Below are 15,263 nucleotides of genomic sequence, written 5' to 3'. Positions count from 1 at the left end.
CATCATTCTGTGATCCTGTGGACCCTGCAGCACCCCCTCAGCCCCCTGTGCCCCCCTGACAGTGCGCTGTGCTCTCTCCGCAGGGCGGGCTGATCGCGCTGCTGCTGCTGCTGCTGGTGTTCATGGTGGCCCTGTACGCCCAGCGCCGCTGGCACAAGCGCCGCCGCATCCCACAGAAGAGCGCCAGCACCGAGGCCACCCACGAGATCCACTACATCCCCTCGGTGCTGCTGGGGCCCCAGGCCCGCGAGAGCTTCCGCAACTCGCGCCTGCAGGCCCACAACTCCGTCATCGGCGTGCCCATCCGCGAGACGCCCATCCTGGACGACTACGAGGATGAGGAGGAGGAGGAGACGCCGCGGCGGGCAGAGCCCAGCGCCAGGGAGGATGAGTTTGGCAGCCAGGTGACAAGGACGCTGGAGAGCCTGGGCAGGGCAGGGGAGGAGAAGCCTGACTACGAGAAGAAAGGTTTGTGGTTTTTCTCTGCTCTGCTGGGCAGCTCTTGGGTTTTTGGTTGTTAATTGCTGCCCTGAGATGTGCAGGATGTCTCTGTTTTGGCCCATGCATCTGAAGAACGAATCAGAGCTCTTCAGTTTACAGTCTTGAAGTTGTTTATTAATTCTTATCTGTGAAATTTTCTTTCTGCCCAGCCGAGATCTGCTCAGCAGGGCAGCCACAGGCACTCTGACCGCCCCCGAGGTGGTGTTGTCTTTTTATACTACAAACTACCTATAACATATTTACACTTAATTCCCATTTCCTATCACCTGTGTCAGACAGTGCACTTCTACTCTAAACCAATCCCAAAGTGCCAACATCACTGCAGAAAATGGAGACCAAGAAGGAGAAAGGCTGGACACGCCCAGGTTCCTCCATCTTGTCCCCATAACCCCCATGCCAAAAATCCTAAAATCTACATTTTCACCCTGTGATCATTTTGTTATTACACCATTCAAACCTGTGTGACTTTCAGGTCCTCATACAAAGCTGGCAACTTGCTCCAGGGGTCAAAATCAAATCCCCAGGTGCTCTGGGCTGTGTGCCAGGGTCTCTGAGCCCCCCAGTGGGGTCCTCAGCAGCTCTGGGTACCCAGAGGGATGCACTGAGTTCTGACAGGGAGTGGTGTGTTCCCCAGGGGATTTTGGCTGAGGCTTGATTGCTTGATTGCTTGCATTTGGAAAATCTGTCTGTCAGAAGCTTCTACACCCACCTCTGCTTATTGAAATGTTATTATGAGCCATTTAATATTGTTCACCTGCAATGAACAGTAAAAATGCATTTGAATAAACAAAAGCAAAGCATATTAGTGCTGTGAGTGACTCCAGCAGGAGCGAGGAAGGGATGTGCTGGCTTGTTCTGTTCAGGGAAGGAATCTTGGGTTGGTGCTGAACCATCCTTCCTTTCTTGTGTGGGCTTTGCAGTCAGACCTAGCAGCCACAGTGGCAGGGATGGAGACAGAGACTCTTTTTGGCTCCATGGAGGAACCAGGAGGTGTTGCAGTGTGTCTGGAAAGCAGCTCCTTCCCTTGTGATGGTCATAAGTGGTAGCTGAGGTTGATAATCTTCCACCCTTAAAATGCTCTTTACTCTTTCCCCTTTTAAACATGGCTGTGCTGATTGTGATGGGTATTGCTGCTCAAACAGATTTGGAAGTGCCCAGGGATCAATCTGCCATCCTCGAGTGCTGCTCTGAGCATCCCTGTTGGCAGCTCTTGGTGTGTGTCTTGCTGTTACCAGCCCATGGGGTTAAAAGACGTTTCCTCAACCCTCTGCTCAGTGAGAATGAACAAATGAAAGCCTTCATATCTCATAACCCAGCTACCTTCTTTCTTCTTTCATATTCTCTTCTTTGTTTTGCTTTTCTATAAATTATTTAGAGTTGTGTGAGTGGGAAAGACAGCAGTAACTGCATTTCAGTGCTCTTCAAAACAAAACAGCAAACAAGATCTAGAGCAGAATGTTAAACTATCCAAGGGCTTCAGGAACTGGCAATAATGAATTTACACAGACTGAACCCCCTGCCCCAAGCTGGAAGTTGCCTGTGGGATACCTGAGCTTGGAGAGATGTTCCCCAATGCTCCCACCAGCTCTGCTTGTGATTCTGTCAGGCTTTGTGCCTTGGATCGAGGCAGGTTTGTGCCTTGCCTAGTCTGATCCTTCCAGACTGTGCCAGTTCAGCATATGCTTCCTCCCAGATGGGCACTTCTCCCTCTTGGATGAGGCTCTGCTCAAGGAGCCAAGCCATGGTTTGTGCTGCTCACTCCTCCCTGCTGAAGCTGCTGAGAGCCTGGATTGCCCAGGATGAGGTGGCTGTGGTTCAGATCTGAGGTTTCTAGACTGCAAGTATAAATAAATGTGGTGTGAGCTTTCCACTCTGGCCTGGTGGCACAGTCGGGGGAAACGTGGTGGCTCAGACATGCTGCTCCCTGCACACGAGCAGCAGCCACAGCTGGGTTCCTGTGGGGATGGGGCATGTGGGGTGGAGAGGCTGCAGCTGGTGAGGTACCTGGAGATGCCCAGGGGCTGGAAGCCAGTTCAGCTTGGGCTTGGCTTTGCAGCTGCATTGAAGGTGGAGGCATTAAGGGACACGCAGCTGGAGCGTGGCTGTAGAGGCACAGTGAGATCAGCCTTTCCCTGGTGCCCAGCTGGCACTGCCAGGCTTCACTGTGCCCACTGGGGATGGCTGGGGAGCTGTGCCTGCATCCCAGGGAATCCACCAACCAGCTCCTGTGGGAAAAGCTCTCCTTGCTGAGCTGCCTTGTGATAAGGCATCAGCTGGGACTTGTCAGCGGGCTCCAAACGCTCTCGTCACAGGAGCTGTCAGCAGAGCCTCTTTCAAGTGTCACTTCCCAGCATTAATTACCAGGGATGGCAAATCCAATGGAGATGGAGCAGTTCTGCTCACCCTGCAGCTGCCTGTGCTGCAGCTTCCCCCTGTGCTGGGCACTGACTGACTGCAGGTGCTCTTCCCAGCACTGGGGATTATTTGCACACCCCACTCTTGGTGTCTGTTGGGTCAATTTTCCTTTCTGTGTTCTTTTTTTATGATATTTTTTTTTTTTTTATTTTTATTCACCACTTCTGGATGTATCCAGTCAGGGAATGAGGCAGGGAATTGCTCTGGATGTCTCTGCTCTGTGCAGTCCCTGCCCAGGAGGCCTGAGCAGCACAAATGTTTTGCAGATCACGGCTCAGCAAGCCAAACTTTCCTCCCCAGCTCAGGCAGTGATGTGGATGGGAGGGATGCTCCCATGTGGTGGCAGAGCATCTGAAGTGAATCCCAGCACAAACAAAACACAGGAGTGATGTGCTGAATAATGACATCTAGCAACAAGCGTGTCTGAGTGATAAAGTTAATGAAATTACAGGTTCTGACCTGATACCAGGCTCTGCTGTGGGGAGATAAACAGCAGGGCAAAGATGAGATGTTTATTTCTCCCTAGCTGCAGTTGTAATCCGGATGCACTGTGCAGGGCCATTAATGTTATTACTGTTATGCAAAATCATTTTTGACTTGGGGGGAAGAAAAAAAAAAAAGAGAGCAAAGAAAGAAAAATCTCCCAACTGCCTAGAAAATGTAAAGCTGACAAAATTAGAATTGCAGCAGGAGCACAAGCTGACCTGGTGACATTGTACAGAGCCCAGATGAATTTAGACAGAAGAAAAATCCAAGGCAGCTTAGGAAGAAAAGTAGAAAAGTAGTTCTTTTTTTTTTTTTTTTATTAATAATAATAAAATGAAATGGAGCGAGGCAGGAAGCAATAGCCAGGCTGTCCTAATTATCCAGAGGGATCCCCTGAGCTGGGATGGAATAGGGACTACTCTGTCTCTTTGTGGGTTTGGGTTCTCTCTGGCAATTCAAAGGTCTCTGGGGTTTTGTGCTCAGTGGGTGTGCATGGTGCAGGTGGGGTCTGTGGTGTGGGGTGCAGTTTCTTGGTCTTTGATGGGGAGACCCTCCCTCTCTGAACTCACCCCAGTATGTATGTGGGGTTCAGTGATTATGGAATTCAGGAATTTGGGTAGATTTGTGCAAGTGTTGTCACCTCCTCACCGCCTCTGTCCTCACTTCCCTGTGGAGTTTCCACTCCCTGCTCCTCGTGAGTTCTGCGCTCCTGCTCTTCCCGAGCAGATGGCCTCAAGCTCCATCCCTCTGGGAACTCCTCTCGTGCTTTTCTCTTTCAATATACACAGCTGTCATCCTCACAGACACAGCTTCATCCTACAGCAGCAGGAGCCCTTTTCTTTTGCCCATCAAGTCCTTTTGGAGGGACTTTGGGCCCCATCCATTGCAGGTGGCACTGCTCCATCCCTGTCTGGGATGCCCTGCATGCACAGTGATGGAGTTGGCATCCCCACCTCACTATGGGATTACCCACAAGTTCCTCAGAGAAGATTTTGCCAAACCAAATCTCCTAAGGATCAGCAAGGAACAGAACTTCTGCCTGGTGAAAACTGGGGAGAAACCAGACTTGAAAATCGACTGTCTGCAATTCCTCTCCTGCAACAAAGGACCCATCTTTATTTCTCAGTTTCTTTCATGTTTGAAAAAAGAACATTTCAAGCAGGCCTTTGTGCTGGCTTCACAGGCTCTGCAGTCTGGGTATGGCCTCCAAGTCTAGACAGGAGAGAGGACTTATTACTGATGGTTCCAATGATTAATACCATGGGCATATCAAAGGTGTGGTTGGGCACTCATCTTGAATTCCTCTCCTGGACTTACTTCTCCCCTGCTGGGTTGGCTCAGGTAAACCTCTGAAGTTTCTCTTAATCCATGGATGCTTTTCTCAGCAGTGGTAGTGAGATGCTTTTTGAGCATTCCTGAAAGATGGTCTGGCTCCTAGAGTGCACCTGGAGATGTGGATCCAGCTCCACTCTGCCACTGGCTGCTCTGATAGCCCTGGCCATGTCATTTAATGGTCCAGGGCTTGGAGAGGGAGCCAAGGCAGAGAGCAGACAGAGCAGCATAAGGAAATACTGGATTTATATAAAATAATGGAACTGCTGGAAATACTGGAACTGCTGATATCAGGGCTTGTGGTCACCCCAGCCTCCCAGCCGAGCTGCTCTGGGTGGTGCAGCCCAGGAGAACTGTGGGAGAAGGGATTTAGGCAGGGAAGACAAATGGCTTTGATGTAAGAGCAAAAAGCAAGGGAAGGATCCTGATGAGGTCAAGAGAGAACTTCCTATGCCCCCACCAGCACTGGAGGAGCTGTTCTGGTGGCTGCATCTCAGAATTGTTTTCCCATCCAGTGGAGACTCCTCTGGGGAGAAGTAAGGCAGTGCTGTGGCTGGAGGGCAGGATGCTGGGGCTGTGGAAAGGGGCATTTTGGGGGGTGAGCTGTGCAAGAGGAGGGCAGGTAGTCAAGCTCTCCCCTAGAGTACCATTCATTGATAATTGTCTTGGAGATGAGATTCAGAAATGGGTGTGAGTTGGGGGTGATGCCCTCACAATGGACAGGTGATGGTGCTGCTCTCCATGCTGGAGAAGGGAGAGCATTCAGGAAACAAGAACTGGGTGTCTGGGCTGATAATGATGTCCTTGAGGTGACAGCCTGTGTCCCTGAGGGCACACTGGTGCCAGGCTGGGCTCATGGCTGTGCCAAGGTGTGCCCATGGCTGTGCCAAGGTGTGCCATCCCTGGTGCCTACACTGGGGCTGGGAGCCCCCATCTGCTGCTGCTGTTGGCTCGAGGAGTCAGCTGCAGTTCCACCCTGATTCCCAGCATTACCCAGAGGCTTTCTGAGCCTTTAATAAATAAAGTGATGGCTTAACGTTTGCTGGGGCTGGAGGCTAAAATGGGACACTGCGTCAGGCCAGCATCTGATGTGTCTTGGGGCTCTTCTCTCCAGTGACCTGATGGGATCGTGACCCTCTTTGTACGTGATCAGCTTTTCCCAGCTCTAATCCCAGCCAGCTCCTCCTGTAATTTATAGGGACCTTTGAAAATGTATATTCTCATAGCTTGCCAGTGAAAAGTGGTTTTTCGCAGTACTCTTATAAAAAACAGCTGCAACTTTCAGCTTTAAAGAAATGAAAAAAAGAAAAAAAGAAAAAAAAGGTGGGGTCTCGACAGGGCAGAAATTGGCTCCTAATTCAAGGAGGCACTTCCAGACATGCTTAGGTAGTGTCTCTAGTTAATAAAGATGTTTAAGCTGTTTTCAAGCCCAGCATGTTCAGCTGTGACTGAATTGAATGCATTAATGAAAGGAATGAGGGCTCCAGTTAGAGAGGTTACACCAGCCATGCCACTGGGTTTCTGGTTCTGTGATGATGCCAGCTCAGGCTTCAGTGTGGATTTGCAAATGTCCTGACCTGCCAGGGAAAAGCTGTGCTTTGCAGAGATAAACACAGCCATAATTAATATATTAATGTATTAACTGTCTTTGGAGATCTCGATGGAGAGGTGCCAGGCTGGAGTTTTAGGTTTGTTTTGTTCATCCCATTGCAATGGTTGCCTCCACCCCAAATCTGGGTTGTCCTCCCCACTGTGGGAGGAGGAATGGTGGGGCTGTGGGACACGATCTCCTCCGCTTAGACCCTCAAGGAAATGGATCAAAGCAGCATCACAGATGTGTGGGAACACACTCAGGACATCTCTCCCACAAGAGCCATATCCAACATACTCCTGCCTCTAAGAATGGCTCAGAAGGGACAGGGATCCTCCTGGGGTTTGGGGCTTTCCTCTGGCCCTGCAGCCTCTGGCTCATGGTTTTGTGGCCCATGCTTAATGACTAATTAAGGTTTAAACACCTAGGGTCAGCCAGGGCTCTTCCTGGCTCATGGCAACTGTTGCTGTGGAGAAGAGGCTGCTGGGGTGGGCTCCTGATAAGTTTTAATGTTTTCCTCCACTCCCTTTGCTACAGCCTGCTCATTAATTTGATGAGACAGAGGAGGGAAGAAGCAGCTGGAAAAATGGCTTTGAATGGTGCCATTGGGACTGGAACAGAAGCAGGGTGGTTTATTATGCCAGCATTTTGCTGAGCATCTGAAGAGATGCTGGGTTTGTGAAGTCCTGCTGCTTTGCAAGGCTTGGACTGGTCTCGCCCTGATACTCCACAACCTCCCAAGTTGAAGAAATACCCTTGGTTGCCCCCTCTTCCAGCCACAGCTGGGTGACTTCTGGCTCCTCAAGTCAGCATCATCTTTTGAATGAGGAATTTTGTGGAGTTTTGTGGGGCTGCAGATGCCCAGAGGGGATGTCATGGCAGTTTCATGTGCAGTAGCCCTGATTCCCCAGGTGTCCAAAGTGTTTTCCATCCAGACAAAATCACAAGCTCAGAGAAGATAAGCTGTGAAGTGTTGGCTGTTCAAGGAAAATAAGCCATCAGGAGCTATATTTATATAAATGCCAGGCACACATTGTTCATCACTTTGTGCATCACTATGAATGTTTGATAAAGCACTACATTATTTAAAACTGTAGCTGGGCTGTGGGACAGTTGTTGACCAAGATTAGCTTCAAGATGACTCTTTTTTTTTTTTTTCCTCTCTTTTATTTTTTGCCCTGATGGAAAATCTAAAAAAATAATATGATGGTTGTTTACTTGCTTTGGGGGATCTCAGGTGTCCTTGCCTCTCCTGAGTTTCTCAGCTGGGTTGCATCTTGTGTGCAATGCAGAGGACCTGGGAGAGCCTCAGCTCTCACCGGGGCTGTCACAGAATCCTGGAAGGGTTTGGGTTGAAAGGAACCTAAAAGACCATCTGGTTCCAACCATGTCCAGGGACATGGGAGGGACATCTTCCACTAGACCAAGCTGCTCCAAGCTCCATCCAACCTGGCCTTGGACACTCCCAGGGGCTCAGCATGGAGTGAAAACTTGCCGCTGGCTTCTGAAGTCAGACTGATCAGAAGAGGATGTGGGATGAAGGAGAACAATCCCACAGTGTTCCCCATTTCTACTGGAAGTACATAAACGCTGGTTAGGATGTGGGGCTCAGAGCTGGGGCTGCTCTGGACCCTGTCACCTGAGCAAGTGATGGGTTTGTCTTAAACCACAGCACTCAGCCTTTTTTCTCTTGGCTTTTAGTGGCATTGTGGCTCCACCAGTCGGCATGTGGAGATTTTTCCCCATCATTCCATCCCATATTTGTGGGTTTTATGGGGAAGGGAGCAGGGAGGGCAGCTGCAGCACCACCTCTTCCCTCTGTTTGCGTGTCCTCTTCCCACCGGTCGTGTTTTACCTGGCCACGGCACCGAGACGGTTTTGTCAGCTGGCTCCTAAGGAAGATGGATTGAGGCTGGGCACCTGTGCTCATACTGGGTCTGCAGGCACCTTCCAGCCCCATTTATCATTAGGCACTGACCTCCCTGAAGGACCAGTGGGAGAGGAAACTTATTAACAAGGTGCTTCAAATCAATCCTTTCTGACATCCCCGCTGAGTTACGGCGTTTGCTGTGACTCTCCCACTGGGTCCTGCGAGTGTAGCAGTGCTCAGCCTCACTTCTTTACCTGTGTGGCTTGGAATAGGCTTGGTTTTGATATCCTGGTCTTTCTGGGTGTTCTCAGGTCTTCTCCTGAGCCAACAAATCAGCTCTCAGCTCATTATCCGCTGCCTCCATCCTTCCCAGGTCGTTGGTCCTTTTGGTGCTGCTTTTGGAGCAGAAGCTCCCGGCCACATTGAGAGATTTTGGTAGTTTGCCCTTCTCCTGTGTGTTGGCACCTCTCCCTCATTCATCCTGGCATGTTGCACAGCATTGTCAGTACTGTGAAAAATGTCACCTTGTCAGCTGGGCAGAGGAAATGTATTTTCTAACTAAAAAGTTAATTCTGCACCATGCTGCTGAGCACGGAGTTGGGGAGTGGTGGAGACTGGCCAGGGGCCACTGTGCCACGTTTCCCACCCATATTGTCCAGCTGTGGCTGTTCCTGGAGCCCTGTCCTGCCCACGTCCATCCTTTGGGGTGCTGGCATTTGCTCACACTCACTTGACAAAGTGCTGCTGCCTCCAGGTTCGTTCCCCAGAAGTGGCTCCTCAGACAGATAGGGATGGGATTTTTCCTGCCCTCAGCGAGTCCCTGCCCCAGCTGCCTCTGTGGGAAATGTCTCCTCTGGCTCTGCAGAGCTGCAGAGCTGTGTGGTGGAGGGAGGGAGCTGGAGGTCAGCACTCTGCTCTCCAGCCAGTGTCTCTCCTCCATGCAACACTAGCCCCGACTGCTCCATGTGCCCATTAGCACCAAATCGGGAAGCTTCCTCCAGAGGGTTCTTATTTAACTTTCCAATTATTTGATAACTTGAGGAGCATTAGCTGATACTGAGGGTCTGCCCATCTTGCCTCATCCTCTCTGCTGGCTGCCTAAGCAAAAAAAGTTATGATGTCTCATAAAGCACCCTAAGTTAAGGGTTTTATTAGAGCTGAGAAAATGGGAAATGGAGTCTCTGTTGGACTGGACCTCCTCAGTGCTGGGCTGGGGGGAGATGGGGCAGCATCCCACTACCAAAGGTTTTTCCTTGCAGGACAAACAGGATAAAGAAATAAATGCCCTGTACATGTTAGGGGAGGGGTATGCTATAAGGTCTTTGCCCTGATGAAGAGCTGAGGGTTTGCTGGGCAGAAACAGCTCCAGGGAAGGAGCAGCTGGAGCAGCCCCAGGAGTGCAGGGACCCATCAGTTTTCGGGAGGTGCTCTCCAGGCAGAGGTGTGAGCACAGGCGGGACTGTTGGACCGCAGCTCTTCAGCGTTTGATCTTTCCTAATATGTTTATAATTACATTGCATTATCTTAATTACCAACAGGAGAAGTGGAGGGAGCGGGAGGGGGGTAGGGAAAGGAGAGAGCTGGAGAGGCAGGGAATGTGCAGGGTGATGAGTAACTCGCAGCCTCCATCCACGGGGCCACGGCTGCGGTAGGAGCTGGAAACGATGCTATTAATACAATGCTTATTCATTTCCCATCATAAAAACATGGAAGCGCGTTCCGAGCGAAATTAACATTCCGTGACATTTCCCGGTAAACGGCGAGTTTGCACACATGAGTGGAGGCAATTAGCTGGGAAGTGACTGAGCGCCGTGACTGGGGAGAGGATGAGGAAGGGTCAGGGCATCCTGTGCCGTGTGGATACTGCCGTGGGCTCCAGCTCTGCCCATCCCTTCCCAGTGGGATGGGGGTCCTGCCAGCTCCTGCCCACCCAGCTGCAGAGAGCATGGGAGCTGCAGATGTTCTCTCCTGCTCCGTGCAGGTGGGGGAAATGGCAAAGCTTGGCAGTAAAGGTGAAAAGCAAAGGGTTTTGGGGTGCCCTGGGGTCCCTGTCCCCACTGCAGGATGCTGTTCTCCATCCCACTGCACACCAGCCTTTCCCGGCATCCCCTTTCCTGTCACGCTCCTAAAGCTTTATTAGAACCCAATGGAGACTTTTTGCCAGATTTGTTAAACTACTGAAAACTTCTGATCCTATCAGGACTTTTTTTTTTTCCCCTGCCTCATACCAGATAAGGGCTGTGCTGGCTCCGAGCCCGGAGCTGAGGGTGGTGGAGAACAGGGTAGGGAAGCAGTCATCTCATGAATATATGAAGGAGGAAAGTACATTTGTTCAGTTTCCTTCAAAGGAGACATCTTGAATAAAACTTTATCTCTACTTCTGCTTCCCTCCCCCTTCAATTTGCAATTGAAATCAGACTTTTGCGTATAAAGATCTATTTTTATAGCGACAGATTTATTAATGTATATAATAATCTAATAATGTATTAATAGCTGTGTATTAATAGCTATGTATTAATAGCTGTGCTAAAAAAGATGTATACAGCCTCTATTTTAAAACTCAACAAAAAGGGCCAGGAGAGAGAAGAAAGAAAAAGTCAACATGGAATACAAGGCTGTTTTCAAAATGCTCCTGGGCTCCTCTCTCCCTCTGTTGCTGTGTGAGAGCCCCATTTCATAAAAGATCTATTTGGAGATCCTCCTTCATCCTTGCTTTTGATGTTTTTTGTATATATCCATATATATATCGAGAGATATACATTTAAATAAAAGTATATTTATGGAGATATATTTATATATATGTATTTAAATTAAACAGATTTATATGTCCTGAGTTGGCTGCAGAATGCAACCAGCAGCTTCCCTGTGTTTCTTGGACACAGCGGCTTCATGTGGCACTTGACATGGATTGCTGGAGATCAGAGGATCAAAGGGGACAGGTTTTCCTGCTTGAGAGAGGTTTGGTGGCTGGAGAAGCACATGGAGAGGTGAAGTTCCCAGTGTTCCTCCTGCCTTTGCCTTATTCCCATGCTCTGTGGCAGGATGTGACTCCCCAGATGTGTTTTCCTCCGAGTACGTGCAAAGCTGTTGTACAAATCTCTCCCCCTGTCATCACATCAGCATCAGTGTAATTACCTAATTTTATGCTACTAAAGCTCTGTGCTTTGTGGAGCTCAGTACCTTCAGGGTGGCACTGTTGAAAATCAGTCCACATCCCAGTCTCAGAACAAACACCGTTAGTTATTTCATGCTTCGGAAAGCAACAAACACCCATTATTTAGAGCTGGTGAGAAATCAGGGCTTCCACCATGTGGAAAACTTCCAGCATTGTGAAATTTATGCTTGTTCCAAAATAGGATCAGAAAGTCAATTTCTTGAAATACTTTGTGGAACAGAAATTTCGAAAATATTGATCGAGAAACATCAAAATGAGCTTGCTGAATATCAGGGAGTTGATTTGGAGGAAACAATTATAACGTTATTAAACTGGCACTTCCCTGGTGTTCCCGTGGTGTGTTAGGGACGTGGTGATTTATTAGACCTTTAGAGCCCATGTCAGTGGTTCCTAGGAGAGTCCCCTGCCCTGTGCCTAGAAAAAGCAGATTATTTGATAAATACTGGAAGTGGTCAGTGAAAGGGCAGGAGAGAAGAACCAGTGTCTGAGTAAGGGGGCTGCATCCTCCACATTACATGCAGGGCAGAAGGTAGGAACCCCACTGAACATGGCTTCTAATTGTGCCCAAACTTCTTCCATTTAATCCTTGATTGAGTTTGTCTTGTTACAAAATGCTCAGTCGAGCAGCTTTTGAGATGCTCTGGAGTTATTCCTCTCAGTGAAACTCTGGGAGTGTTGTGGCCACTGTTAATATTGAGGGATCGATAACTTGCCTTCTGACAGCCAGAAATCAAAGAGAAAAATGGGAAAAACCAGATGCTTAAAAACCTGTATTTTATAGAAATGTGTTTTAGCCCATACCTAGTGTGGGAAGCTCTGACAGAAGCTGCTGTGGGCATGCAGGTGTTGTGTGAGGAGAGCAGGGGTGGTTGTGGCTCCAGGAAAAGAACCTTTAAGCCAGACACCAGAGACTTTGAGGCTCAGGGAAGCTGGCGCCTTTGCAGACCATAACCCTCATTGTTCTGTTTTAAAAAGATGCAAAACCCAGGCTGTAGGACTGTCCAGCTCTCCACCACCCAATACCACCACGAGGTTTGAGCCTGGTTTGGGGAGAAGCTGCTCCACTGGGGTCCTCAAGGCCACATCTGAAGACTAAAACACCTGAGCAATTCTGAGAGCTTTTTTCTGACAGTTAAGGGGTATTTCCATCACTGCCTGGCTTTGCTGGCTGGGAACAGGTTACAGTCAGAGAGGTTTTGTAGTGCTTGAGAATGTCTTGGAATAGTGGAGACAACACCCAAGTGTGACTGGTGGGGGCTCAGAAATAGTTAATCTCTCAGTTAGGGTTTGTGAGTGGTTGTACTGATCCAAGCCTGGCACTCTGAGATGTGGAATCCCCCCAGGGATGGTGAGATCCTGCTTGTGGCATGTCCCCAGAACAACCCCCCATACCCACCCAGTGTGTCTGGGAGGGTGCAGCTCTCCTGGCTGAGCTGGAATGAATGCTGCTGCTTCCCATCTCCATTGCAATGTATTTTTTACCCAAACATTGCTCATATTGTTCAGCTGATGACTACTTTTTTTGTTGTTGTTGTCATTGTAATTTTTAAGCCAAACAACATATTTTCCCACTGCAATTTGTGCCAGCAGAAAGGAAGGAGGAGAGAATGGCTCTGGGTAGGAATTGTTTTGTGGGAGACGTGCAAACGAAAAGGGGAGCCATAAGGAGAGCAAATCTCTTTTCAAATAGAATATGGGGGTGGACAGGAGGGAGGTGTTCATCAGGAATGTGTGCTGTGCTTTGCAAAGGTAGGGTGACCTTCAGCTGTGTCCTTAAAGTGCTGCCAGAGAGGAAAGCTGATTTTGTGGGGGCTGGAGAGCCTTGTGATTCCCCTGCTCCTGGTGGGGACATGGAGATCACAGCCTCATGCCAAGCCCTGGGGTGGATCCCACCACCTCTGCCAGGCTGGGTGGAGAATCTCTCAGCACAGTGACGGAGATGTGAGCTCAGCAGCCCCGGGTAGATTTATCCTGGGAGCTGGGGAGGGGAGAGAAGGCGTTTGGCAAGCTGTGCTGGAGGGGAGGACAGTCCTGGCTCCTCTGGGATGAGTCGTGTTCGGCCAGTGCTGGGAGGAGCTGGTGCCTGACGTGGCTGTGTCGTGCTGGGGAGCAGCATGTGGGAGCTGTGGAGGTGCCAGGAGCTGCTGGCTGAGCCTGAGTTCGGCACAGAAAGTCCAGGGGGGCTTGCGGGGTGGTGTAGAATAAAGCAGTTCAGTTGGAAGTGATCTGCAAGGATCAGCTAATCCAACTGCCTGACCAATTCAGGGCTGGCCTGTAATTAAAGCAAATTATTAAAGCCACTGTTTACCCCACAGTAGTGCTTCTTCCCATCCTTTTTTGACCAGCTGGAACCTCCAAGGACTGCCATGGGGAGGCCCAGAGGGCAGTTTGGTTTGCAGTCTCTCTTGTGGATGTGATGGACAGCCCCAGCAAGTGCTGTCTCATTCCATTATGGTGCAGTGGTCTCTTCTTCTCTCTCCCTTTTGCCACTGCTGGCAGTGCATGAAGGGCTCTCCCTTCATCCTTCACCCCTCATGCTCACACAGTTGAAGCTCTGCTGTCTTTCATTTGTCTCTGAGAGTTTTTTCTATGCTATGGTTTTTTTCTATGCCCACCCATGCCAAACTCTTCCTGCTGATATGCTGATATCATGTCAACAAGGGTCTTTTCTCATTTCTCATTTTCCTTTCATTCCTTTCTTTTTTCTTTCCCCTTCCCTTTGTTTGTTTGTTTTTTTTTTTTTCTCCTTTCTTTTTCCTGCTTTACTTTTCTCTCCTCCCTGCTGTTTCCATTTCCTTTTTCCAAACCCCTGAGCTCAGGGGCACAGAGAAGCCAACGATGTGCTGGCACACCTGTGCAGAGCAGTGAGCTGCACCAGCCCTTTTCTCCAAATTCCTGCAGTATTTGGAGCATCATCCCAAATGAAGGACACCCCCTCCCTCCCCACTCTGCTTTTCTTGGTGTTTGCTGCACTGACAGGTGTGGGAGCAGCTGCCCCAGGATGGCTGTGCCAGCGTGGTGGCCAGATGGGTACAGTCACCACGGTCCCATCAGGGGCCATGAGACTGCTGTGACCTCATTGAAGGCATCATCCCCTCCTCCTCCTCCTCCTGGCCTCCTTTTGGTAAATAAGCCCCAGCTGTGCAAGCCACTCCGGAGCTCCCTGCTCCACTTCCACAAGTCCTGTATCGCACAGCCCCAAGGTCTGGATAACTCTCCATCTGTTCAGGGGAGGCCCTGCCACACATTCTGCTGGGCAAGGGAGCTGCAGGGTCAGGCTTCCCCCTGTGAACACAGTAGCAGGAGGCTGAGCCACCCCAGTGCTGCCCCAGCATCCTTCCCTGGCACCTCAGGGGGATGTGTGCTCTGGGGATGGGACTGAATGGTCTTTGGAGACCCTTTCTCTGCTCTGGATATATTTTTTCCTCATATGATGCTGCCTGCTGGGGCATCTGACACTGCAGGATTCAGCTGTGCCTGCTGTAAACGTCAGGGGCTTTGGGGAGCTCTGTCTTTGATCTGTGGTTCCTGGGGGAGCCTGATACTGGAAAATTCAAAGTCATTACACAGCTGGTCCCTTAGCTCCCTCTCTTTCTGGAGCTTTCCTGAAATTGTTCCCACTGCTAGCATTCAACTCAGGCAGGGAGTTTGATCCTTGTTTCTCTGTTGCCTGGTTTGGCTGGATGGATGCTCTCCCTCTGTCTCCCAGCAGGGTAGCACTGGACATTGTTTACAAACAGGGCATTGTTTTATTGGTTTCATGTGAATTTTTTTGACTTAGTGACTGATAATGGTCCAGCTGTGTCGGGACTCTGGAAGGAGTCACAAGTTTTTCATTATTACCTTTTAGCCTTCTGTGTGTATCCTTTCTGTATTATTTAGTACAGTTTAGT

General features: G+C 49.7%; 1 protein-coding gene across 1 annotated transcript in view; it reads left to right on the top strand.

Moving 5' to 3' along the window:
* ASTN2 (astrotactin 2) overlaps nt 1–15,263 on the top strand; it is a 358,016-nt gene that overhangs the window by 89,165 nt on the left and 253,588 nt on the right. The window contains exon 3 of the mRNA XM_059486464.1: nt 84–468. Within this exon, the coding sequence (XP_059342447.1) occupies nt 84–468 (385 nt within the window). The remainder of the gene's footprint in view (nt 1–83; nt 469–15,263) is intronic.

This window comes from Ammospiza nelsoni, chromosome 20, assembly GCF_027579445.1.
Source record: "Ammospiza nelsoni isolate bAmmNel1 chromosome 20, bAmmNel1.pri, whole genome shotgun sequence".
NCBI classification, from domain to species: Eukaryota; Metazoa; Chordata; class Aves; order Passeriformes; family Passerellidae; genus Ammospiza; species Ammospiza nelsoni.
The sequence above is the reverse complement of the archived record's forward strand: the minus strand, read 5'-3'. Positions and strand labels throughout refer to the sequence as shown.